The sequence below is a fragment of the Amphibalanus amphitrite genome, unplaced genomic scaffold (assembly GCF_019059575.1).
Source record: "Amphibalanus amphitrite isolate SeventyFive unplaced genomic scaffold, NRLGWU_Aamphi_draft 001410F_arrow, whole genome shotgun sequence".
In the NCBI taxonomy this organism is placed as follows: Eukaryota; Metazoa; Arthropoda; class Thecostraca; order Balanomorpha; family Balanidae; genus Amphibalanus; species Amphibalanus amphitrite.
In genome coordinates, this window is record NW_024882903.1 from 101,858 (window position 1) to 126,578 (window position 24,721).

At 50.4% G+C, this 24,721-nt stretch overlaps 2 protein-coding genes across 2 annotated transcripts in view; both read left to right on the top strand.

The window, feature by feature from the left end:
- Positions 1 to 797: 797 nt before the first annotated feature.
- LOC122372860 (solute carrier family 22 member 3-like) overlaps positions 798 to 24,721 on the top strand; it is a 28,052-nt gene continuing 4,128 nt past the window's right edge. The window contains exon 1 of the mRNA XM_043350512.1: positions 798 to 886. The gene's annotated coding sequence lies outside the window, so the exon portion shown is untranslated. The remainder of the gene's footprint in view (positions 887 to 24,721) is intronic.
- On the top strand, positions 2,162 to 5,959 carry LOC122372865 (uncharacterized protein K02A2.6-like). Its single transcript, XM_043350517.1, has 4 exons — positions 2,162 to 2,354; positions 2,877 to 4,993; positions 5,312 to 5,670; positions 5,920 to 5,959. The coding sequence occupies exons 1-4, from the start codon at positions 2,162 to 2,164 to the stop codon at positions 5,957 to 5,959; spliced, it is 2,709 nt and encodes a 902-aa protein (XP_043206452.1).

The window sequence follows — 24,721 nt, forward strand, 5'->3', positions numbered from 1 at the left end:
CTCCGACTCTGCAGGTCTGCAGGTCTGCTGGTCTGGAGTGGATAGCCTTTCGGTCACTCCGACTCCGACTCCGATTTCCAAAATAGACCCTGACTGACTCCGACTCCGATTCCGCAGCCATGTTTAGAAGTGAACTGTGCGTGCATACATATTACATAACATATGCAGTAGACATGTATTACATATTGATATATGCTGCATGCATGTATGATTTCCTACTTCATATACCTAAGCACAAATATCCCTGGGCTAGGTCATTACTAATACTAAGACGATACATACCTAAAGATAGTTAAGCTATTCCACGGCGGTCACAGGGTGCAGGTTGCCATGGTTTCCAGACGCTGCATCAGCAGGACTAATAAACTGCCCCGGTATCTCAGCTTCCCGCAGCACAGCGGTGCTAGACGCGGAGTGGGGGACCGATCGGGAACCGGGAACCGCCCGCGGCGAATCATCGAACTCAGAGACCGGGAGCCGAGACGACAGGCTCTATTCAGGAGTTATTAATAGCCCGAGGCTCTTCAGATGTCTGCTGACGAAGTTCATCAGCGTTTTTGGAGGATACGCGAATTTTGTGTTGTCCCAGAGAGCTGTTACTAATGACCTCTCAGGCAGACCTGACTTTTCTTGAACTTCCCGGAGCCGTAAAAACATAATCGAAGTCGGATGCAGCGGCACTGACGTCGGTCACGGGAACTGCGAGTGTCGGCACTGTCCGTCAGATGGCAGTGCGGTCGGTCGTCGATAGCTGCCGGCGCGTGGCAGCGGGCCAGGCCGCAGGCGGACGGCGCGGTGGCTGGCGGTGACGGGTCGGGCGGCAGCGTCGGTGGCGGGTCGCCGGCGGGGTCGGGCGGTCCGAGACGCCGTCCAGAGACCAGATCAGGTACGTCTTTGTGGCGACGTAGCCCTTTGCCCTCTGAACTTTGTGCAGTAGACTAGGTGGCGCTGAGCTCGTTGCGCTCGTGGGCACGGTGCGGCCGTGCAGCAGTCGGGCAGCGGCCCCCGCCGGATACCGATCACCAATACAGGACTACGTTATTCAGAACGCTAGTGTGTGAGATCGCGGACCGAGATCGCGGACCCGGAAGCTGGAACGAACTCAGCCGCGGATACTAGCGGCGTAACAACTTGGCGACGAGGACGAGATCCGCTTAGTGGTGATCTCGGAAGGAAAAGTGGCGTTCTCACGGATTTGGCGTTCTGGTGGTGCGGCACCGGTGGCCGACGCGGATATACGTCACTGGGAAGTGACAGCGTCGGGACTCGGACAAACTCCTTTGGCGTGCTGGATGGTGCAGTGCGCGGCGGTCGGCGCGGATATACATCACGGTGAAGTGATAGCGTCGGGCCGGGTGATATTGCTTAGTGCTTAGTTCTGCTTAGTGCTTAGTATTTTTTTTTATACTGCTGCATAATTTTGTGCATTAACGCTGTAAGCTCTGCCGCTGCGTTTCGCTGTATCGTTGTTGGGAACATTTGTATTGCACCTCCGTGTTGGGTGAACAGTGGTGCGGGCGGCGACGGCGGCCGCTGGACTCTGAACTTTGGACTCTGCTCGGTGTGGCGTGACTGGTGAGTCAGCGCGGTCAGTGCAGTGTGCAGTGCCTGACCCCGGTGCAGCCTCGGGGCGGTGGCAAACATGGCGGCCGGACTGCCGAGCGTGGCTCCTTTTGCAAAGGGGATGGACTTTAGCCGGTGGCTGAAGGGTCTGGAATTCTACGCCGAGGCGATGGACATAACAGACGACCGGCGGCGGACTGCAGTCCTGCTCCATCTAATGGGGCCGGACATCCAGGACGTGTTCGACACCCTGCCGGAGCCGGCTGCAACGGCTGCAACGTCACAATACGACACCGCTGTGGCTAAACTACGCCAATATCTGCAGCCGACGTCTAACCTTATGGCGGAACGTGTAACGTTCCACCGCACGAGCATGTACGCCGGCGAGTCATTCGACGCGTACCTGGCTCGTTTGCGGGCGGTGGCTGGGCGGTGCGGGTTCCCGGCGGCTGACCTCGACCGTGAGCTCCGGGACAGGAGCGTGGCCGGCGCGACTCCGCAAATTCAGGAGCGACTGTTGCAGACGGTCGGAACCAAAGGAGATAACTTTTCACTGCAAGATCTCCAGGCTACGGCTCGTGCATACGAGCAAACGCAAATGCTAGTGACGCAGTTCCGTAATGCGTCTCTGAGCACGGACGGCGTCGGACGGTCAACCACCGCATTGGACGAGCGGCCAGAGGTCGATGTGGTGACCTCGGGACCGGATCAGCTGAACGCTGTCCGGCAACAGCGCACGGCTGACGGTAACCGGAACCGCCAGCGGCGCACGGTCCGCTGCTACCGCTGCGGTGCGGCAGGACATTTTCAGCGGGACTGTCAGGACAGCCGACGCCCGGATGAGTCAGCGCGTGCGGCACCAGCGTCACGGCGGCCGACGGGGCCGGGGCGCCGGGAATCTGACACTCGTGGGTCCGACGGGGTCAGACCGGCACCGGAGACGCGGCGGTGCTACCGCTGCAAGCAGATCGGACATCTGCGCAGTCAATGCCGACAGCAGCCTGCCACGGCGGACATGTGGGGGCTGGGGCAGATAAACGCCGTTAACCTAACGGAGGCGGTTAAAATGACTTTACCGGTGAACGGGGTGGCCATCAAAATGGTGGTGGACACCGGCAGCCCAATCACTGCTGTGGGGCGGGACACGGTCATCCCGCGGCTGCGACTGAAACCTTCTGAACTGCAGTTGTCGTCATTCACTGGTCACCGGATCCCTCTCCGGGGTGAGGCAGACGTCTCTGTAAGGTTTCGCGGTCGGGACCATCGACTGCGACTGGTCGTGGTGGACCTGCCTGGCGATCGCCGTCTGCTAGGCCGCGACTGGCTGCGGGCTCTGGACATCAGTGTGGGCGGCGGAGAGACGGCGGTGATGGACGTCACTCCGGACCGAGGGACGGCGGATCTGGAGGCGGTCTGTAACAGGCACAAGTCGGTGTTTGACGGCACACCGGGGCGCATCAGTGGAGTAAAGGCGCACCTGACACTGAAACCGGATGCACGGCCGGTGTCACGGCCGGTGCGCTCGCCTCCATATGCACTGAAACCGGCCGTCGAGCAGGAGCTCGACCGCTGGGTGCAGGCCGGGATCGCGGAAAAAGTCGGTCCAAACGACGCGCCCGGCTGGGGAACACCACTGGTGACGGTGCCACGGGCTGATGGCGGTGTGCGTCTGTGCGGTGATTATCGACTGACGGTAAACCCGCAGCTGCAAATGGCGACGCATCCTACGCCATCCGCCGAGGACATCTTTGCGAGCGTCCGAGGACGGCGGTTCTGCAAACTGGACCTGAAAGACGCCTTCCTGCAGCTGGAGCTCGCGGAGGAATCGCGAGATATGACAACAGTCGTCACGCACCGAGGACGGTATCGGATGAAATCTCTACCGTTCGGCATATCGGCGTGCAGTTCGGTGTTTCAGGCAGCAATCGATCACATCCTGGATGGCTTAGACGGGTGTGTGGCCTATCAAGACGATCTGCTGGTGACGGCGGCGAACATGACGGACCTGTGCGAGCGCTTGGATGAAGTGCTAACTCGGCTGGAAGCTCATGGAGTGAAGCTGAAACGGGAGAAGTGTCAACTTGGACTTGACGAGGTGCAGTACCTCGGCTGGCGCATCTCAGCACAGGGGCTGCGTCCAGTACAGGAGAAAGTTGACGCAGTGATCGACATGCCGGACCCTAAGGATGTGAAAAGTCTGCGCAGCATCTTGGGGAGCATCAACTACTACCAGCGGGTGCTTCCCAACCTCTCCACGGAACTAGCGCCGCTGTACGATCTCTTACAGAAGGGCGCCACGTGGAAATGGACTAATGTGCACAAAAACGCACTGGTCAGAGTGCGAAAACTGCTGGCAGGGGACACAGTCCTAAAGCGGTACGATGCAGAGGCGCCGCTCAAGCTCGTCACAGATAGCAGTGAAGTCGGCGTGGGAGCCGTGCTTCTGCAGCCTGACGAGGAAGGACTGGAGCGTCCGGTGATGTACGCCTCTCGGACACTCACAAAAACGGAGAGGAAGTATCCGATGGTAGAGAAGGAGGCGCTGGCGGTGTCTTTCGCCGTCAAGCGTTTCGGTCAGTTTCTCTACGGCCGGAGGTGGACCCTGGTCACGGACAACAGGGCGCTGTCGCGCATCTTGAGTCCGGAGCGCGAGCTGCCAACGCTGGCGGCGGCCAGGCTCCAGCGGTATGCGCTGCAGCTCGCGGCTTTCACCTATGATGTGGAGCTACGTCCATCAGAAGACATGCACCTGGCGGACAGTCTGTCTCGTATGGCAGTGCCAGGCGGAGAGGTCGAGCCAGCGGACGCTGAGGACGACACCAGCGGCGGCTCGTATCTGCTGTTCATGGACGGAGTAGCTTCGGTTCTGACGGCCACACAACTCGCGGCGGCGACACGCCGCGATCGGGTACTGTCGCGCGTCCTGACGTACGTGCACAGTGGGTGGCCCGGACAGGTGGAGCAGGAGCTGGCCCCGTTCCGTCAGAGGCGGGATGAGCTCTCCACGGACCTGGGATGTCTGCTCTGGGGTGGCAGGACGGTGGTTCCCCACTGCCTTCGGCAACAGGTGCTGGCAGAGCTGCACCAAGGTCACCTGGGCAGCGCCAAAATGAAAGGTGTGGCGCGCCGATACGTATGGTGGCCTGGTATGGACGCCGAGCTGGAGGCCCTGGCGCGTGACTGCGCGGCTTGCATGGAAAAGCGCGGGGCACCACCGCGTGCTGAACTTCACCCTTGGGAACCGACGGACAGCTGCTGGTTCAGGGTTCACATCGACTTCGCTGGACCCTTCCAGGGCTCTTTCTTTCTGATAGTGTATGACAGCTACTCGCGCTGGGTGGAGGCAGTGCCGATGCGTGAGACCAGCACGGAAAGCACGGTGCGTGTTCTGCGCGAAATGTTCGCCAGGTTTGGATTGCCGGTCCAGGTGGTCAGCGACAATGGACCCCAGCTGACCGCCACTGCGTTCTCCCAGTTCCTGAACTCGAATGGGATTCGGCACATCAGGACAGCGCCGTGGCATCCAAGTAGCAACGGGGCGGCGGAGCGCGCAGTTCAAACCGTAAAGAATGGCTTGAAAGCTGCACTCAATGACGGAGGAACGCTTTCTCAGCGCCTCCAGCGGTTCTTGCTGGCATACCGGGTGGCGCCACACGCGACCACGGGGAGGTCTCCAGCGGAAATGATGTTGGGACGGAACGTGCGAACCAACCTGGACCTCCTAAAGCCGGATGTGCATGTGCGGCAGCGCGAGGAAAAACTTCGCCAGTGGCAGGCCGGTAGGCCAGGTCACAACAGGCAGTTCTCGATCGGAGACCACGTCTGGACACGGGCCTACGGTGGACCGTCCAAGTGGCGGCGGGGCGTCATCACCGCCCGAACGGGCCCGCTGTCGTTCGAAGTGGACGTGGGGAGCGCGATCTGGTCGCGGCACGCCGACCAGCTGCGTCTGGCGGGCACCCAACAGGCTGCTGCAGCGTCCGATGGCGTGGAGGAAATCAGCCGGCAGCCGACGGTGGCAGCACCGAACCGTAACGGACAGGTTCCGGTGGCCCCCACAGGGATTGGCGAACCACCGGTGATCATCAGACCGGGGGTCATCGTCGGGTCAGGTGTGACCGGCGGGTCGGAAACGACGGTCAGGTCACCGGCCAAAGACAGGCCGGGGGCGACGGGCAATGATGCTGTGACAGCACCTGCTACCGCTACCAGTGGCAGCTCCGAGGAAGCGCAGGTAGCTGCAGGCGGCGACGCTGGTGCCGAGGAGGTCAGCAGAGGTGGCGGTGCGACCTCATCGGCGACAGGAACAGGAGCTGGATCAGCAACTGGAGGCATCGCTCAGCGTGTTTCCGTCAGGCAGCGGAAGCAGCCGCGTCGCCTCATAGCCGAAATGTGACGGCGACACAAAGTCGTGTTCGAAGCGACTGGTTTTGCTTTGAAATAGTTTTAGACGGATGTTTAGTCTTATTTCGGCCAGTTTTTGTGTTGTCTGCTTCGCCACGACTGTCATTCCTGTTGAGGGGGGTAGTGTGTGGCGACGTAGCCCTTGCCCTCTGAACTTTGTGCAGTAGACTAGGTGGCGCTGAGCTCGTTGCGCTCGTGGGCACGGTGCGGCCGTGCAGCAGTCGGGCAGCGGCCCCCGCCGGATACCGATCACCAATACAGGACTACGTTATTCAGAACGCTAGTGTGTGAGATCGCGGACCGAGATCGCGGACCCGGAAGCTGGAACGAACTCAGCCGCGGATACTAGCGGCGTAACAGTCTTCATACGTGAGTCGATCGGCATCTCAGACACGTTGGTAGGACAATATTTATTCGGATATACAGCCAAGAACTAATATTTCGTGCCGTTCATGTACAATAATCGTTTGATATTTTGCCTATATTTTATGTTCAGTATGTACTCGAGCCTTATTCAGGATTTATAGCTTCTTTTTCATTGAATGCTGTAATCTGTATCTACATTGCATGACTTTTATTGTCCACGTCTGCGTCATGATTCGTGGATTTTTACGGATACCTCGAAGCGACTATTGCGGGATGCGGGACACATCGTGGCAAAGAATAGGACACAGTTTGAAAATTGCAGCCATTGGTTATTGTAGGTTATCCGAGCTAAATGGTCATGTGATTGTCATTGTCCCCGTTCTCTGGATCCCCAGTTATCAATAATCCGAGTTCAGAAATCCGACCATACACGATCGGTATGCACTGTCTGGGCTGCCGAGTGCCGGTCGCCCCAGCGTAACTGGACTCCCATCGGAAGGTGCTCTGGAGTGACAGGGCCGTGGCCTACCCCCCCGGGACCCTCCCGTGTTGACTGGATACCCTCAGCCACTGCGGCACCTCACTGGTAGGGCGACTCGGCCCATTGTCTCCATACTGACCGCATCATCAAATCGTATCCGGATCCGTGAGCAATGAGCATGCCTAAATGCCGATAGTTTCTACTTAGACTGACCTGTGACTTTTTCGGTGACCTCGAGGTCAATAAAATTGGACTTTGTTTGCCGTCTAGTCTGGGGCTATCGCATGCTCTCTGATTTTTTAAATCGGTTTCGGTTTTTAACAGTTCGGAGTTCCATCGGTTTCAACAGTTTCTAACGTAGGAAACTTGCAGTCTGCAAACTCGCCCCCTCCCGTTTATGGAATTTACGCCAGTCTTGCGCATGGGTCTTTGAGCTGCATAGAACCTTCACCTTGTTTTAAATAGGCCTTACGAGGAACCGAATGGGACACTCAGAAGCCAGTGTGGGCCCTCAGAGGCGGACATCTGGTCCCACATTCACTGACCAGTATGTGAGCCTTCATAGGCCGTTAACAGTCACGACTGAGGCGGTCGCGGGGACCTCAGCGGCCAGATGGGCTCCTCAGAGACCGATATGGGCGCTGAGAGACCTGCGTGGGACCCATGCGGTTCGAGTGGGGCTCAAAAATGCCGATGCAGATACCATGAAGAGGATGCAGTTTGGTTTGAGTCAACTGAGGGTCTCAGATGAGGTGAACTGGTGTCAACTGACTCTGAGGGGACCAGTCTGGGGCCCTATAAAAGACCGAAATGGGGATTTTAGAGGTCAGTGCCACCCCAAAAAGTCAGCACAGGGCCTTCAGCCCGGTTCAGCCCTTCAAAGGATAATACTGGCTGTGGTACACCGGTGCCGGGCGCGAGGCCCTCAGGACCGGTATGGGACTGCAAAAAGCCGGGCTGGGTTTTTCGAGCCTCGATGAGAATCGACCAAAACAACGGGCAGGACCCCACAACCTGTGGCCCTGTGGAGGTTCACAAGTTTTGGTGTTGAGAGTGGGGAGAGACAGCAGGGGCGGATCCAGAAAATCTCCAAGGGAGGGGCCATTAGAAACCAGGAGGCCCCCCCATAATCCCACCTGTTGGAGGCCCCATCTTCCCACTTGTTGGCCCCCCCCCCTCAAAAAAAAACTGCGTCTATTGAGCTTATCTAGCTGTTCAGGCAACATCTCAACGTCTGTGCAGGCTTGGAGGCCCTCTGTGCAGGCTAGGAGGCCCTGTAAAAGTGGTCATCTCTGTGAGTATAAGAGACCTCCAAGTTATGAAAAGCTTTACCAATCTTCTAACAAAGAAGTCTTCTCAGCTAGTCTTCTAAGAAATAACTAAGTGGGTAGGTTAAAAAAACTCATCGGATTTCGGCCACTTTATTTTCAGGAGGCCCCCTTTTCAGCTTTTTAACTTTTTAACTTTTTATTTTATTTTTGAAAAAAAAATCGGCCAAGGGGGGGGGGCCATGGCCCCCATGGCCCCCCCCCCCTTGTATCCGCGCCTGAGAGACAGAGACAGTAACATGCCCTTGGCCGCAGGGCAGGTCCTTGATGTGACTGCTGCTAGCCTGCTGGCCTAGAGTTTTGTCAATATTTTCGGTATTTAAACGACAGCACTTCGGCGTATCCTGGTATCCCGAAATTCACCATTAGGGCTGTACCATGTAATCTCAAAGTGACTTTTTCGGATTTCAAATGACTGACAATGATGAGGTCACGTGTTTGACCATATATAGGCATATGGCGTAGCTTGCGGGGATTCGGGAGCTTGCTTCTTTTTTAAAGTTTCATCTCCCTGCGAAGGATTTCCTGGAGCTTTGTGCAGTTGCGATATTCTAGGACCGTCACCGTGAGGAGGTCCTCTTATGGCGTCAGAGATTTCCGTGTAAATTCCTATTCTACCTCGGCGGCCAGGAAATGGGAGAGCCCTTGAAGTGGCAGCTCTGCGCGTGCCGACGGAACTCGCTAGGTGTCGTACATCTCCCTGATTCTCCCTTCTGCCGGAGGGGTGACGGTATCGCTGTGACCGACCTTGGATCGGTCCGATACGTCCTGTCGGGGCTGCCGCGGCGCGACCTTCTGGCCGCCCTCAGAGAGCAGACGACCTCTCCTTCCTGGCCATCCAGGTGACTGGACCGGCCACCAGACGTAGTGGCGGCGGAACACCTTCAATTAAGGGAGGGGCGGGGGGGGGGGGGGGGCACTGCCGACTTTTGGTTCCATTCTTTCCATGCAACGCCCATAGGGCTAATGTTAAAATGCCAAAATCAAAGGGGGGCCCGGTGCCCCGGTGCCCCCTCGTTCCGCCGCCTATGGCCAGACGTCTAGCGGTGGGCTGCGCGGGTGGCCACGGGTGCACGGGGGGCCCTCCCCTCCCCTCCTCGGACGGCCAGGTCACGTGTCACGTGCCACCCAGTGTTCCGGACACATCGCGAGGATGGGGCAGACCCAGCACCGAGTGCTGCCTGAGTGGGTGCTGAGGTGTGGCGAGAAACTCGGCGCTGTCCTTTGCACACCAATTGATTCCCGGTGGGGTGAATAGCGTGGTATAGTGTCAGTGATTTTCCATGTTTGGGAGCCGGCTATGTTGTTATCCCTTCCGGCGCGCACTGCGATACATATCTGGCTCAGGAGCATCCCCTGTTGTCGCATGTCACCGTGTGGGGAGGTGCCGACCCGTTGGACGGGACGAACGAGAGACGGCCTCGAGTGGTGCCATTGTCGGCTGAGCGAGTCAGTCGCAAAACGCATCGCTTTCTTTGGGCGAAATGCCCGTATATGTAGTTACAATCGTGTTTATGAGAGGTTTCGAATGAGGACAAGTCATGAATTATATATTCGTCTGAATCAGGCGAGGTCACTCAGCCTCGGGTGGGCGGGTGGGCCCACCCGACTCGACGCGGCCCGGCCCGCCCGGTCGTCCAGCCCGCCCGGCCCGCCCGACCCGCCCGACCCGCCCGGTCGTCCGCCCGCCCGACCCGCCCGGTCCGTCCGCCCGGTCTGTGGCTTGCGTATTTACAAATTGCAACCGAGCTCCGCCGTGGGGTAAGGTGGGCAGGGGTTTTCGCCAGTTTTCGCACTACGGCTGCGGTTGAACTACAGTCTGTGGTAGAAACTTCGGGATGATGGCGCGTTTCATACGAAATCTGGCGCAATGTTTGTTTGCTTCTGAACTTGTATTGTTATTGCTGTGAGCTCTTGAAGTGGGAGTGTTTCAATAACAATTTGTGGATTATTTGAGTTTCTTGCTATAAAAATCGAATAATATTATGAAACATTGTGTGGAAACTGCAAATAATGATATAATCAATTGCTTAGTTTGGGAATTGATACACATTTTGTAGAGGTTTGTCTGGCAAATGGTGTAACAAACTTCAAGCCTATCATGATCTGAAGCTGTTGTAACAAATCAAAATTGTTTTGATGTTCCATAGTACCTTGTTGGAAAGACTGGAGCATGGTTCAAGATGATGTTTAAAAATTCAAGATTTGTATAAAAGCTCATGACTGAAGAGCAAAAACAGTTATATGATGGCTCAATCAAACGTGGAAATGGATGACAAAACAAAAAGTAGAGTATCTACATTCCGGCATGTGAGAACAACTTCAGAACTTCATAGTTCTTGTAGTATTGCATTCTTCTTATGTACAGTTCTAGGTTTTGTTAGGGTATTTCAATTTTGATGTGTCAGTTGAGATATAGGTGGATTGCGGACAAAATTTAGAATCATTGCATGGTACCTAGATAGGTACTTGTTGGGTAAAAAGGTATGTGATGAATGCCACGAGAAGGTTTTTTAATGATTTAATATATGGTTATTGTTGTGCCTACAAAAATGCACGCTCCTACTAGCACCTAGTTTTTGAATCAAATCGAAAGTACCTATTTGCTATGAATGTAAATATGTACCTGCAAAGTATGTCAATAAATTTGTGTGATGTTGACCAGAGAGCCGTATCATCTGGGCATTTATGTTGCTTCTTACATTAGGTGTTAAGCATAGTAATTATGGATGAACTTTGTGCAAATATCTTCAATGCACAGTGTATGTAGCATGTCTACAACCCTCACTGATCCTGCTATAGCTATAGGCATTTGGCACCAGCAAGACCAAGGGCATGAACTTCACAGTTGCTCAACCCTTTGTCATGCACCACCAGTCACTTTTTTTCCTTACATAGCAGTGTACACAATAATGTGCGGAGGGCCTACACAAAAACAACATTATTAGTGTGCACTATGATGCACAACATTGTACCCTGATTATTTGAATATTCTGATCACTCAACAGTCAACAGTCAGGAGACCATTTTTGAATGTCACATTTATTATACATCACTCGTCAAACAAGAGCATGATGACTCACATTTTGACAAGCAATCATGGTAATATTCCAATAAGTTGGACACCTCCCTGTCCCTGGGCATCATTTTTCCAGGAAGGTACCTCTGCAGCAGGTGTTGTGATAGGTTAGGTTGAATTGGGCTAAGTTAGGTGAAGTAAGACGGTTAGGACCAGGTCAGACCGTAAGGCCTGGTCAGGCTGATTTTAATCTTTCATTCTAATTTGACATAGATACCTATTATTACCTATGTTTTTGCTCCAGAATGAACTTCATTAGGTAATGAGTTCATTTTGTTTTGTTTTTTATCTGTCTTGTTTTGTGTTTTTGTCCCTTATGTTTTGCCCCATAGGCAAGGGTGGAGCTTTTCCAGGGAAGGTGGTGGGGCAAAAAGCCGTCAAACCTGCAATGCTCGGTGCAACTCAGATTATGGTTCAGATTATGTGCAACACTGAATCAATTCTTTTAATTACAGAACATTTTGAATTATACATACATTTCAAAGCTCCTCAATGCGAACAACATGGTGGTTTACTAAGCAACGAAGTTCTACAAATAAGCAAAAGTTGGAGGGGCATAACGCTATTTTTTCTCTGACAGCTTCGTAACATGTTACGAAGGCACTAAAACTACTTCAGTACCTACAGAGTGTAACGAAATTATCCGGCCACATCTATTTTTTCGCCATATCTGTTCGCAGTTTCCTAATCCTTTCTGATGTTAGAAGTGGGAATACTGGATGAATACGTGCCTCTGCTATCGGTTTTTAACTCAGCAGTGACCTGACCTTGTCATGTGACTGTTGCTCTGACTAGGAGTCGATTCACAGACGGGTTCACATGGTAGTTTTTGTCCAAGCCAGTTGCGAGAAAGGGATACAATCTCTCCTTTCGTGGTAAAATTGCATGGCGGCACCCACGGCGTCATGAGCCAGAAGCTGGTCTGCCAGCAGCTGGACATCAGCAGCAGCCAATTGCACATCTGCCTGAGGCGTGGTAAGCTGGGACTTCGATAGCAGACTCAGCCCGGTCGTGACCACAAAAGCCGCCCTTTGTCAAGTGGTGAGGAGAGTCAAGATAGCGGCAAGGAAATGCCACCAATCAATCCGCAAATTGACTCGAATTCTTACCAAGTCAGATAATAAGAGTCCCATATCATGGTTTACCGCTACCCGCCCTTTAACTTGGTTCTAGTGCCCTTCAAACCGAAAAAGACAACGAAACTGACGGGAAAACAACCAGTTCACCACCTTTCGCCTCACGCCAGATCGCGTCCACTGGTTGAACAAAGATAATGGTGAGGTGGTCTGGTTGGATGGGTAGCCGTTCGAGCTGTATTATCCTTTGAACCGTCAAATCGGACATGTATGGGCGCCCAGCCGCTCGAACTTGCTGGCCTTTGCCGCCGTCAAACATCCGGACAATATCCAGAACTGGAGCATGTTCAGCTGCCTAGCGATGCTCCAATAGGACAGTGTCACATAATACCGCCATCAACGTCAAGCATTACGGGAGCAACATACTGGCCAATGAATGGTTGGAGCCGCTCAACCAGACGGTATAGGAGGGCTCGGTTTCTGAACGCGCACTGATGCCTGATTCAAGCCACGCTGTCTTCATGCGCGGCGTGCTACTTAAAAGTCCCTAAAAGAACGGGCAGTGATGCCGATAGAACCTTCAATTATTCTGGGCTAACGCTTATGACTTGGAAAAAGTCGCGATCCCAATTCAATCGAAAAACTGTGGGCTCTTGTTCAGCAGGTGACTGAAGAGACGCCCGCCACAAGCACCGCCCAACCGCAGGCACAGCTTTAGACGGCGTTGGTCCGCATCAAAGCCAGTGTGCTGGAGAATCCAGTGGCTGAAATGCTCCAGAACATTCGCCACTGTGTTTTTATGAAAGGTGGCTACATGCTCAGTTAAAAGAAAAAGTACCAGAATGTTTTGCTTTTTAATTACAGCGGGAAGAAAGGTGCCCGATAATTTCGTTACACCCCCTGTAATGTTCAAATGGTTGCTAAATTCGAAATCAGCTCCAAAAACTAGCCTAGAAACATGTGAAACTCGAAAAAGTGAACCGAGGTCAACAAAGGTCATTGAGCTGACCTGACCTTCAGGTGACCTTGACACCCACCCTCATGCAGAGGACCAGCATCATATCACATGTTTCAACGCTTGAAACCACGTAAAGACTGCAAACGCGCGGCTAATCGGACTGCAGACGCTTCAGCATAGTCGGACGTGGTATTGAATGCTCCGTAATTATAGCGTAAATTCTGCTGAATGGTATGGAACTAGAGTCTGAAATGCAGATTAGAAGATAGATTAGGTGTTGGTGTGCCTAATGGTTGTTGTTTCATCTGGAAGTATGAACTGGCTTAGATGCATTAATTAATTTAAGTTTCTTGTTTTTCGCTGTGAAAACATATTTTGCATAATTTTTCCAGCAAGAGATCCTCAATTTTCTTGCTCGAATTTTGAAGATCACGAGAAACAGCATATATACCTCTTTGGTCTGAGCCTCTTCTTTAGTGGGATCCAAGAGTTCGGCTATCAGTGCTAGCGCAAAAATCGAAGTTTCTTTTTGAAAAAGGCAGCAAGCAGTTCGTAAAATGACAACAATTATCAACGAACTGTTGTGCTACATGCTGAATAAGGTCGACAGTATACCTCAGGATACACTAGTGCGCCTGATTTCCGAGAATTTTAATGACGATGAAGTTGAAACTGCAAAAAGTCTTCTTTGTTCTCACGTGGATGATTCTGTCAAGGCTGGTAATCGTCGTGGGCAGAATAAAAAACAGCTGAATATTCAAGATATCTTCAAGATGATCCTTGAATGCAACAGAGGTGACCTGCCGAGGTTCGTCGCACTGAACCTTGATAAGCTGCCGCCGATATCGATAGACTGCATCGATGTGAGCGCGCTCCTCAGGAAACAGCAATTGATGGAGATGGACATGTCTCAGCTGAAGTCCACTGTTGATGAAGTGCTGAAGGTGAGCGCTGAGACGTCGCGAAGAGTCGAGACTGTGCTGTGCGCCGGTGCTGGTGCCGGCCGGGTCAGTCTGACGACGCTGAATGCTCCCGAGCGACCGGTCCCTCAGGAGAGGACCTCTGCCACTACCAGCGCGGAAGGACCGACTGCTTCGACCCGTCCTGGAGGACACCCCGCCACCCAGAGAACGCCTGGATCTGCGCCAGAGCTTGGCGAGTCGCGTCTTCCTGCCCATCCAGAGGGTAGGGTGCCGGAGGCGGCGGCGGCGGCGGCGTCATACGCTGCTGTTGCTGCTGCATCTGTGCCTTCAACGGAGGAGGGCTGGAACATTGCCAACAAGGCTAAGCGCGGTACCAATCCTGCTGAGCGAGGTAAGGTGGCTGCTGCGAAACCGAAAGGCAAAGTTATGCCAGCGAAAAGTGTAGTTGGGCTCCAAAAATCAAATGTGATCAAAGCTGTTCAGTCTGTGAAGCGCATCTCGCTCTTCGTATCTCGGCTCCCACCTGGCACAGACACTGTCACTCTGCAGGAGTATGCCAAGGAGCAGGTAGGAGCGTCAGAAGTGGTGGCAACCAAACTGGAGACTAGGTATGACTCTTATGAATCCTATCGTCTCGATGTGACCGATCCGTCAGTGGATGACGTCCTGGAACCAGAGATATGGGCACAGGGCCTTCTCGTGCGCCGTTATTTCGTGAAAAGATCTGATCCCGATTCATCGGAGCCCCGTAGACCTGTATCTTCTCGATGACTTGTTATTCTGGCGTCCTCTCCATCTGTCTGGTTCTTGCTGTACTGTCCCACATATTTTACAATCAGATGCGGATAAGTTCATATAACTGCCAGTCTTCTAAACGTAACATTGGAGGAATCAAATTGCTTTGCGATGTTTCAGACATAGTTTTGCTGCTGGAGCACTGGCTCTATCCTTTTGATCTTCCCAGCCTTAATACCTTGCACAAAGATTTCATGACATTTGGAATTTCATCCATTGATGTATCCGATGGTATTGTGCTAGGACGCCCGTACGGTGGTGTAGCAGTTATGTGGAGAAAGGACTTAACATCTCAGGTGAAACCCATCAGTTTTGATGATCGGAGAATAATTGGACTGGAATGTTGTTTTAATGGTATCAAAATGCTGTTATTGGGAGTGTATTTGCCTTATAACGCAACTCATAATTTTGATGAGTTTGTATTTTCTCTCGGTAAAATTAGGTCAATTATTGATGAGTTTGATTCCCCCTACGTTTTCGTCTTCGGTGACTTCAATGCTGATATAGAGAGGCAGACCTCTTTTGGTAAAGAACTAGATTCATTTTGCCAGGAGTCTGACCTTATTGTTGCTGATCCAGTGTTCCTGGGAAGGGGATCTGTGACTCATGTAAATGACGCTCATGGTACAGAGTCTTGGTTGGATCATATTGTGTGCACGAAAGGTGCGTATGGGCTAATTCAGGCAATCGATATTCGCTACTCTATTTCTAGCTCTGACCATTTCCCTATGACTGCTGAGCTCAGGATCCCCAGTGGGGTTTCAGTAACGCCAGATGACCTAGACAGAGAGAATTTCAAATGGGTGGTTGACTGGTCAACGGTCGATCGTGCACGCCTTGAACTGTACACTGCGGGTGTGAATGAAAGGCTAAACGAGATAAATGCTCCTCTTAATGTTCTAAATTGTAACGATACGCACTGTGTTGATCACTGTTCAGATATTGATAGATATTATAGTGAAATAATATCTTGCTTGCATGAATCATCTCGCCACAGTATAGCTAGAGAGGTGCGCGGCGGACATAAGCCGGTGCCGGGCTGGAGTGAGTTTGTACAGAAGGCTCACTCGACGCTTGGTGACATATATTGTCTGTGGGCTATTGTCGGAAAGCCCAAGACCGGCTACATCTATGATCAGCTGCGTTTAGCAAAGGCTCGTTTCAAATACTCCCTGCGATGGTGCATTCGCAATGATAAGGATCTTCGGGCTAGGAACTTAGCTGATAAGCTCGCAAGGTACCCACGTGATCCCGCTTCCTTTTGGAAGGAGGTCAGAAATCTGAATAGCTCCCCTCCTCTTGCTACAACAGTTAATGCTGTGAGCGGGACGAAAGACATTGCACACATGTGGAAAGACCATTTTTCTGGTATACTGAATTCAGTTTGTGATGATACGTTAAAGGAATCTGTACTTCATCGAGTGAGAGAGAACATGGGTGTTGTGCATAACATTTCTGTGCAGGAAGTGTCTAACTCTTTGCGAGACCTGGCGTCAGGACGGAGCAGTGGTCATGATGGCTTAAGTGCAGAGCACTTTAAGCATGCTGGTCATATGTGTCTCATCCACTTGTCCTTGTGTTTCACCATGATGTTAAAACATGGCTACCTGCCCAAAAGTTTGACCAAAGTTGTGATTGTTCCCATAGTGAAGGACAAAACTGGGAATATTTCTGATAAGGATAATTACCGACCGATTGCTTTAGCGAGTGTCAGCTCCAAAGTGCTGGAGTCAATCGTTTTAAATCGTAGCCGTGACGTCTTTTGTACCAGTGACCATCAGTTTGGTTTTAAGCCGTCACACTCTACTGACATGGCCATATATGCTGTAAAGGAATTATCTGAGTACTACTTGCGAAACAATAGCCCAGTGTTCTTGTGCTTTCTTGATGCTAAAAAGGCGTTTGATCGAGTGAATCATTGGAAATTGTTTGACAAGCTTTTGCGTAGGGGAATGGATGCTTGCCTTGTGAATCTTCTCGTGGAATGGTATGGTACACAATCATTTCATACGCAATGGGGACAGTACGTTACAAGTGGCTTCACTGTTTGCAATGGGGTCAGACAGGGGGGCATTCTTTCACCATTTTTGTTTAATCTGTATGTTGATTCTTTGTCTGTGAGCCTTGATAACACTGGTGTTGGCTGTCGCTACCTAGGTAGTATGAACCACATAGCATATGCTGATGATATGATTCTTTTGTCACCCACGCCGTTTGGCCTTCAGGTCCTACTAAACACATGTGAAAAATATGCGAATGAACATGACATTGTTTATAATACGAAAAAGACTGTGTGTATGTGCTTGCGCCCAAAAATGTTCAAGAATATGTGTTTGCCACAGCTTACTCTTTGCGGTGAAACTCTGAAATATGTGAATAGCTATAAATATTTAGGTTTTAATATTTCTGAAGACTCAACTGACAATTTGGAAATCCAGCAGCAATATCGTTTACTGTGCTGTCGAACGAACTCGCTGATTCGGAAATTCTCGATGTGCTCGTATCAGGTAAAGAAGTTTCTGTATATGTCCTATTGTGCCACTGTATATTGCCTTCACCTTTGGCACGTATTCAATGTGTCTGTTATCAACAAGTTTAAGGTTTGCCTGAATAATGCTGCTCGAATGTTTTTTGGCTACGAGAGATTCTGTAGTGCTTCTGCAATGCATGTTCGCGAAGGCATTGATAGCTTTGATGTTATGTTCAGAAAGTCATCATGGATATTTCTCCGAAGGCTCGGTTTGACCAAAAACACTGTTTTGAGCGCTCTTGTGAACAGTGATGTGAGCATACGCTCTAGATATAGGGCTGTGTGGAATCGGGCACTGTTGGCAGTGTAAAGTGGTTCTGTCTCATTTACAATTGGACCATGAGTCCGTAAATACAGTTCTCTCTCTCTCTCTCTCTCTCTCTCTCTCTCTCTCTCTCTCTCTCTCTCTCTCTCTCTCTCTCTCTCTCTCTCTCTCTCTCTCTCTCTCTCTCTCTCTCTCTCTCTCTCTCTCTCTCGCTAATGCGAGCCGACATACGCCGAATCGCGATTCGGGCCAAACATGGTCTCGAGAAATAGGTCACAGGTCAAATGTCATTTGGGTCACGGTCATGAAATTTTCAGGGTAGGTGTAAAATTGATAAAATCGGGGGTATTGAAAGTTTCGTCGCGATCGGACAGTTTTTACTTGAGTTACTAACGAAAAACCGATGTGGTCCGTTCAACGCCTCCTTCTATACGGGCGAGGGAAAAGCGCAACCAAAAAGGCAAAAATATGCACATGCGATAACCTATACTGCGAAAAAAGGTGCATCATTTTTGAACGTCGCCGACAAATTGCAATTACCCCAAGCTCAGGCAGATGTATGGTAGAAAATACCCCAAGTGAAATACACTACGGCGGAAATAAAATACCCTACGGCGGAGCTCGGTTGCAATTTGTAAATACGCCTGTGGCTTCCAGGAGGCGATCCTTTTTGTCGGCCAGCGCGGCGGCAGAGGACAGAGGACCCGAACTAACACAGCCAAGGCCGTGACTTCGGGAGTGTGTTCGACTGAGCCACGGGCTGGCTGGCTGAGTCTGTGAGCTGCGACTGTGAGCTCTCCGGATGAGTCTGTGAGCTGTGGCCGTGAGCTCTCCGGATGTGTCTGTGAGCTGCGACTGTGAGCTCTCCGGATGGGTCTGTGAGCTGTGGCTGTGAGCTCTCCGGATGTGTCTGTGGCCGCGCGCTGGCCGACTGTATATGTGGGCTGGCCGATGCTGATGCTGATGCTGTCCGGGACATTTAACTGGTCACCTGGCGTGTTATTATGACTGTCCTCATTATGACTATCCAGACTGTCCTCAGGTATCCGCTGCCGGCCACCATTGGACCGTGTAATGTGCACTTACCAGTCACCTGACTTATCAGCTCCATGCAGTGAGCAAACTCCACCTCCCCTGGCCTCTGCGCTACGCTCGTAAATCGTCAAGAACAAATTAAGGAATGCACCATGTATGTATAGTACATAGGTATGTACCTCGATTGCATATATCTTTTATCAGTGTTCACTGTCGGACAGGCCAGCTGCTATAAGGTACGGGGTTACAAAAGCTACAGTAGGTATCGGTGCTGCATAACAGCAACATTAAAGTCAACATTAGGGCCCGCTGTCTGTCGGTTCGAAGTTGTTTGCTGCGAAAGTCTTTTTATTGTCGTTGAAGATTTTTCTGTTGTCTGTACATTTACTGCTAGCTTGCACGCATCTTATACAATAACGTCAGAATTTGAGATCTCGCAATCCCTTGCACAAAGTGTAATTCATGGAAGTTGTTCCCTTTTTGCAATCTATGTTGTTTACAGGCAGTATAAATGGTTAATGGTTCAATGACTCTTTTCGGCTATTCATTCGGATTTAATGTGTAGGAAATGTGTTGAACCAATTACCAAAGTGATTTGAGGACTCGTCTATTATTGGCGACATGATTCGATTTGGAATTGTGTCAGTGGACGGCGGACCTACTCATAACATTCGGGTACCTACTCAACGTTCGCGTTTACGCTGCAACACAGAACACTACATGACTATGATGCAATCGCAATGAAGGAGTCGCACCCTGGTTAGTTCGTGAGCAAGTACATGTACTATAGAGTGCTGTACGTTTCGCCACCCCGTGACTTAACCCGCGCCGGGCCGGTGCTCGGCACCAACCGCGCCGGGCCCGGGCCGGAGGTGTTTGAATACCTCCCGTCTTACTCAGCTCTTGGACCACGTAGCGACACACGGGTAAGTGGCATCCGAAAGAGCCTCAAAAAGCATGAAGGAAGTGCTCTGATCATCTTTTAGGTCTGGTCTTGTCAGGTCACCTGACGTCAACAAAGGTCAAATTTTGCCTATTTCAACATTTTCTTTTTAATCGGCGGGCGTATAACCCGGCAACCAAGAGCTGCAGGGCAGCGGAAAAGTGCATTCGATAGCTCTTTTAAAGCTCTTCTTGGAGCAAGTTCTCAGATTTCACCTAGGATCAACGGTTTAGCCTTCAAAGAGCAAAAACTCTTAAAATTAACATTTCTACGAAATATTTTTTTATGTAGGGACAGCTTCTGACTCAAGAAAGGTATGACATTGCTTTTGAAGGCATCGCGTTTTTCTGGTCGAGAAGTGTTCGACATAACTAGAGCTATAACTTAAAGGAAATAGTTCACTTTCACGAAATTATTTTTTTTGCAACGGATTTATGATTTTTTATGTTCAAAATAATCAGCAAAGAAAATAAAACCTTTTTATAACAAGATATTATTTTCTATATTTTGATATAGGAAGAACTTTTCAGTTTCTGTAAGGCACACGCGATCCAGTATGAAAAGAGCATGGGTCCCGAAAATTCTTCAGAAACAGAGAAATTATCGCAGCCACCGGCATTTGGGCGATCTGCTCGATCTGATAATGTTTCCCTGAATGTCCTAATTGATCAGTACGAGAATTTCTCTAGAGTTCTCGTAGATAATTTCTCTAGTTTCTGAAGAATTTTCGGGACCCATGCTCTTTTCATACTGGATGGAAATATATGCAAGGCACACATCCTCAACGCAAGACACCTTTTTCGGGACGAGAAATAGAATATCTTTGCCTAGGGTGATCGTTGGGCTGTAAAAGCTCCTGATTTATGCTCGTCTCAGCCCAAGCTACGGAACTGCTATTCCAGTTCAAAACCCGTGTTAAAAAGTGAACTATTTCCTTTAACCAGTATAACGCCTTTTGGGGCGACTAACGGAGCGAGCGAGAGGGTGGGCCTTGCACGTGCGAACTTGCGAGGGGGTACCTCCAACTGACTTGTGCACGGCACCCTACTAACCGGTCTCTAGCGATGTGCCAAATTTGAGCACAATCGGCCCAGTCGTTCTCGAGATCTGGAAGCGGCACCCTGCACGTGCGCACGTGCAAAATGGGTCCCAACTGACTTGTGCATGGCACCCTACTAACTGGTCCCTAACCGTGTACCAAATTTGAGCGCCATCGGTCCAGCCGTTCTCGAGATCTGGAAACGCCCCCTGCACGTGCGCACGTGCAGCAGCACCCCAACTCTGGCACATGGATATGCAGTGCCTAGTGGGTGCCTACCTACATGCCAACTTTCAGCGCAATCGGCCAAGTAGTTACCGAGATATTGCAACAATTACAAAACTGACACCTCTTCGTTTTGCACGTGGCACGTGCATAAGGGGTCACCCACATGCATCGGGAATAGTCCAATACTTGGTAGAAGGAATGAAGCTACCCTACAAAAATTACCGCGTGTAAATCGGTCAAGTGGTTGCTGAGATATAAGCCTCGCAAAAGCGTCCGCACGGCCGGGCTCATACTCAGAAATTTCCGTTAATCTAAGTAAAGATTCCGCTCGCTTCGCTCGCTCCGTAACCATAAAAGGTTTTGAAAATTTCACCGAAAGTCAAGGTTATGACCGGTCCGGAAAAGGTCATGCTGCGTCGATCCGTCCTAGTCGATCCGTATCGTAGGCCTGAACACATCGAAGGTGTTCATCGCTCATTAGCATGTCCCTACTCCCTATCAATTGTAAAAACTGCCAGAGACCTTTCATGACCTGAAATGACCTCATGGATGTAGAGAGGGGTCACAGGTGCAATTCCCGATTCTGTATCATTTATGTTTTATGTTCACCTGTAACTTGTCCTTTGAAGGGGAGTTTGGTTTGACATTCATCCAAAAGAGGTGCATTTCAATTTGCATCCATTGACATACCAATATAATGCAAAGGTCGCAAAATCATGCCTAACCCTAGGTAACATCAAAATTCCACATTTTTAACCTTGACGCGACCTTGTGACCTGACCTTGGAATAACTCCTCATGGACTAACTGCAGTAGTCTAGCATGCTACCTCACAAAACGTGTCTCAAATCGTTTCATTTGAATTCATATAATCAAGTAAAGTAACCTTACTACTTACTAGCATAATAAATATAAAAATCGCAAGAAAAAGGCAAGATGATTCCGAGGAGCCGTATTCAACTCGCTCTTAAGACTTTTCGGAATTATCAGGTCTTTTCTTACGATTCTTCACACTGATTATGGGAGTAAGGTTACTTTTCTTGATTATAGGTATGATGATTAACCCGGCAGGCGGTGGGTCTCCCGTCCACCTTCCGCGCGGTGGGGGGGGGCATTTCCCCCCCTTATCTCTGAAACTACTGGACGGGTCCGTAAAATTCAAACGGCGTTCGATACCCCTGTCAAATTAGTTGAAGGAAGCCAAATTTCATTGACCTCGGGGTCACCAATGACGTCACAGGTCAGGTCAAAGATAAAATGTTTCACCGTTCACGGGTCTTCTAGGGAATGCGCTATAACATCGAGTAAAACGCATTTTGTCGAAAATCAGCGATAGGACGTCAGTTGCCTAAAACATATGTTGCTATTAGAGGTCACTGATAATACCAGGTCAGGTCACAGGTCAGATCACCAAGGGTCAGCACATGAACCCAACTTTACTAAGGTTGTGCGATGCATGTTTTATGGCCAATTTTTCATTTCCAACTCAGTGGTGTTGGTTATAAGACCATCAGGTACGGTTAAGGTCACTTTCTGGTGGAGGTCAGGTCAAGGTCAGGTCAAAAAGGTCAAATTTCAAAGTTGATAGTTTTGCATAAAATGGGTATTGATTCGATGCAACTCGTCACGGGGAGTCTAATGGTGGTCTTTGTTTTGCGCTGCAAGGTCTAGAATTGCTAAAAATTGAGTTTGAAAATTTAACGTCATCAATTTTGAACAGTTTTTTCGCTATAACTTGGCCAAAAAGAGAGGTATCGATCTCAAATTTGGTATGTGGATAGACGGCGGTAAGGACTATCACACATGTTCCGGTTTTTCTCGAAATTCAAAAAAGAACTTTTTTGATTTTTCGGCTTTTATATTCAAAAAATATATTTTTTATTTTTGGAGTCCAAATCCAAAAAATAAAAAATCCGACATAGCAGTTTTACAGCTCTGTTAATTTTATACCTTTTATGTAAAAATAAACATTTTTCTATATCTCTAAAGCTGTAGGCCTGACACAGCTCTTCCCGCGAAACCTTTTTTTGGTCCAAAATGGCAAAAATGACGTTACTCCGACATCATTAACGGCCAACCTATCATAGCCTTTGGAAAAAATTGGTCACAATGTGCAAAAGCTATTCACGGGAGGGTACTGAAAGTTTGGTGACGATCGGCGCAGCGGTTCTGGAGATATATCGAGAAAAAAAACTAAAGGTGGGCAAAAAATGCCCTCCCCCACCGCCTGCAAGGTTAAGCATGTCCCTCAAAACAGCGCCAACTACAATTTATTTTTAGTCAATGCAGTTATGCTTTTAGCTTGTCACTTGTGGCTGACCTGTAACCTGATCTGTGACATTATCGATGATCTCGAGGTCAACAAAATTCGACTTCGCTCGACAGTGTTTCTGGGGCTATCAAACGCTGTTACAATTTCGACAATCGAACCATTAATTTCGGAGATACAGGTATTAAGTGGTTGGTTGCCAACATCACAATAATCGATCTGCATTGATGAATACGTCTAATGGCTGTTGAAAACCACTGCCGAAATGTGTGTACGAACCCTCTTCTCACTTCTATTGAGTCATTTTACAGGAGTACCTATCTCTGTCATTTGAAGTTATTACACCAAAAGCACATAGGCTAACCAATCACTCTTTTGCTGGAGGGCCGTACATATGTAGAAGTAGGTAGGTATACATATGTAGGAGGGGGTAGGTACTGCATGTAGATTGTAGAGCCCCTCCTCTTGGTCAATCGCGTTTTGCAATATAACCTGCCATGCGCTGGTTAATGGGATAGGTTTATAATCTATTATAATTGGTGTTTTGCGAGGTCCACAAATCACTGATACCTTAATGATACGGCTAAAAGTGCCCGAGCGGGAGGGAGGGGAGGGAGGCGATAGCTGTTGACCGGCAACACGAACTGCTCAGCAGGCGATTGGTTACGATGCAATGTTTGAACATGGGCCCCAAAGTTCACATTCGCCTTTCTTTTTGGGAGGGGAATTTCATATCAGACTGCCAAGGTTCTTGGGAGATTTAAGCCCCGTGATCCCATGGGATGCTACCCAGTTAGGAAATATGCAGTTAAAATATATGAAATATGTACCAAGTTCCACTCCAAGGCTGCTTGAAATGCATTGCAGGTGTAGCTGGTAGCATACCATTACCGACATAAAATGAGGTCGGGTCATGAAATTAGGTGAAAAGTTGTTTTCAGCGGAAAATGCGGGACGCCGCGAACCTTTAATCAATCAGCCGTTTGGTGAAAATTCAAAATACCTACCCTATACAGGCGGTGACGCGGTGTACCCACTCCATGAGTACCTAACTAGAAGAGCGACACTGGGTAAGCGACACTGCTACAGCGGCCGCTGCCAGCCGAGTGTCAGCGCGGTGACTGTGGCTGCTGTCAGCTCAGCCGAGTGTCAGCGCGGTGACTGTGGCTGCTGTCAGCTCAGCCGAGTGTCAGCGCGGTGACTGTGGCTGCTGTCAGCGGAGTGTCAGCGCGGTGACAGTGGCCACTGTCAGCCGAGTGTCAGCGCGGTGACAGTGGCCTTTGTCAGCTCAGCCGAGTGTCAGCGCGGTAACAGTGGCCACTGTCAGCTCAGCCGGGTGCCAGCGCGGTGGCTGTGGCCACTGTCAGCCGAGTGTCAGCGCGGTGACTGTGGGCACTGTCAGCCGGCTCTGGCAGCGCGGTGACTGTGACCACTGTCAGC

Bases quoted from the DNA above. Each gene is read 5' to 3' on its own strand.
- LOC122372865 (XM_043350517.1), top strand. From the start codon at position 2,162: ATGCTAGTGACGCAGTTCCGTAATGCGTCTCTGAGCACGGACGGCGTC. The intron at 4,994-5,311 runs GTCAGCGACAAT...CATGTGCGGCAG, and splicing joins TTGGATTGCCGGTCCAGGTG to CGCGAGGAAAAACTTCGCCA. The intron at 5,671-5,919 runs GTCAGGTGTGAC...TGTTTCCGTCAG, and splicing joins AGACCGGGGGTCATCGTCGG to GCAGCGGAAGCAGCCGCGTC.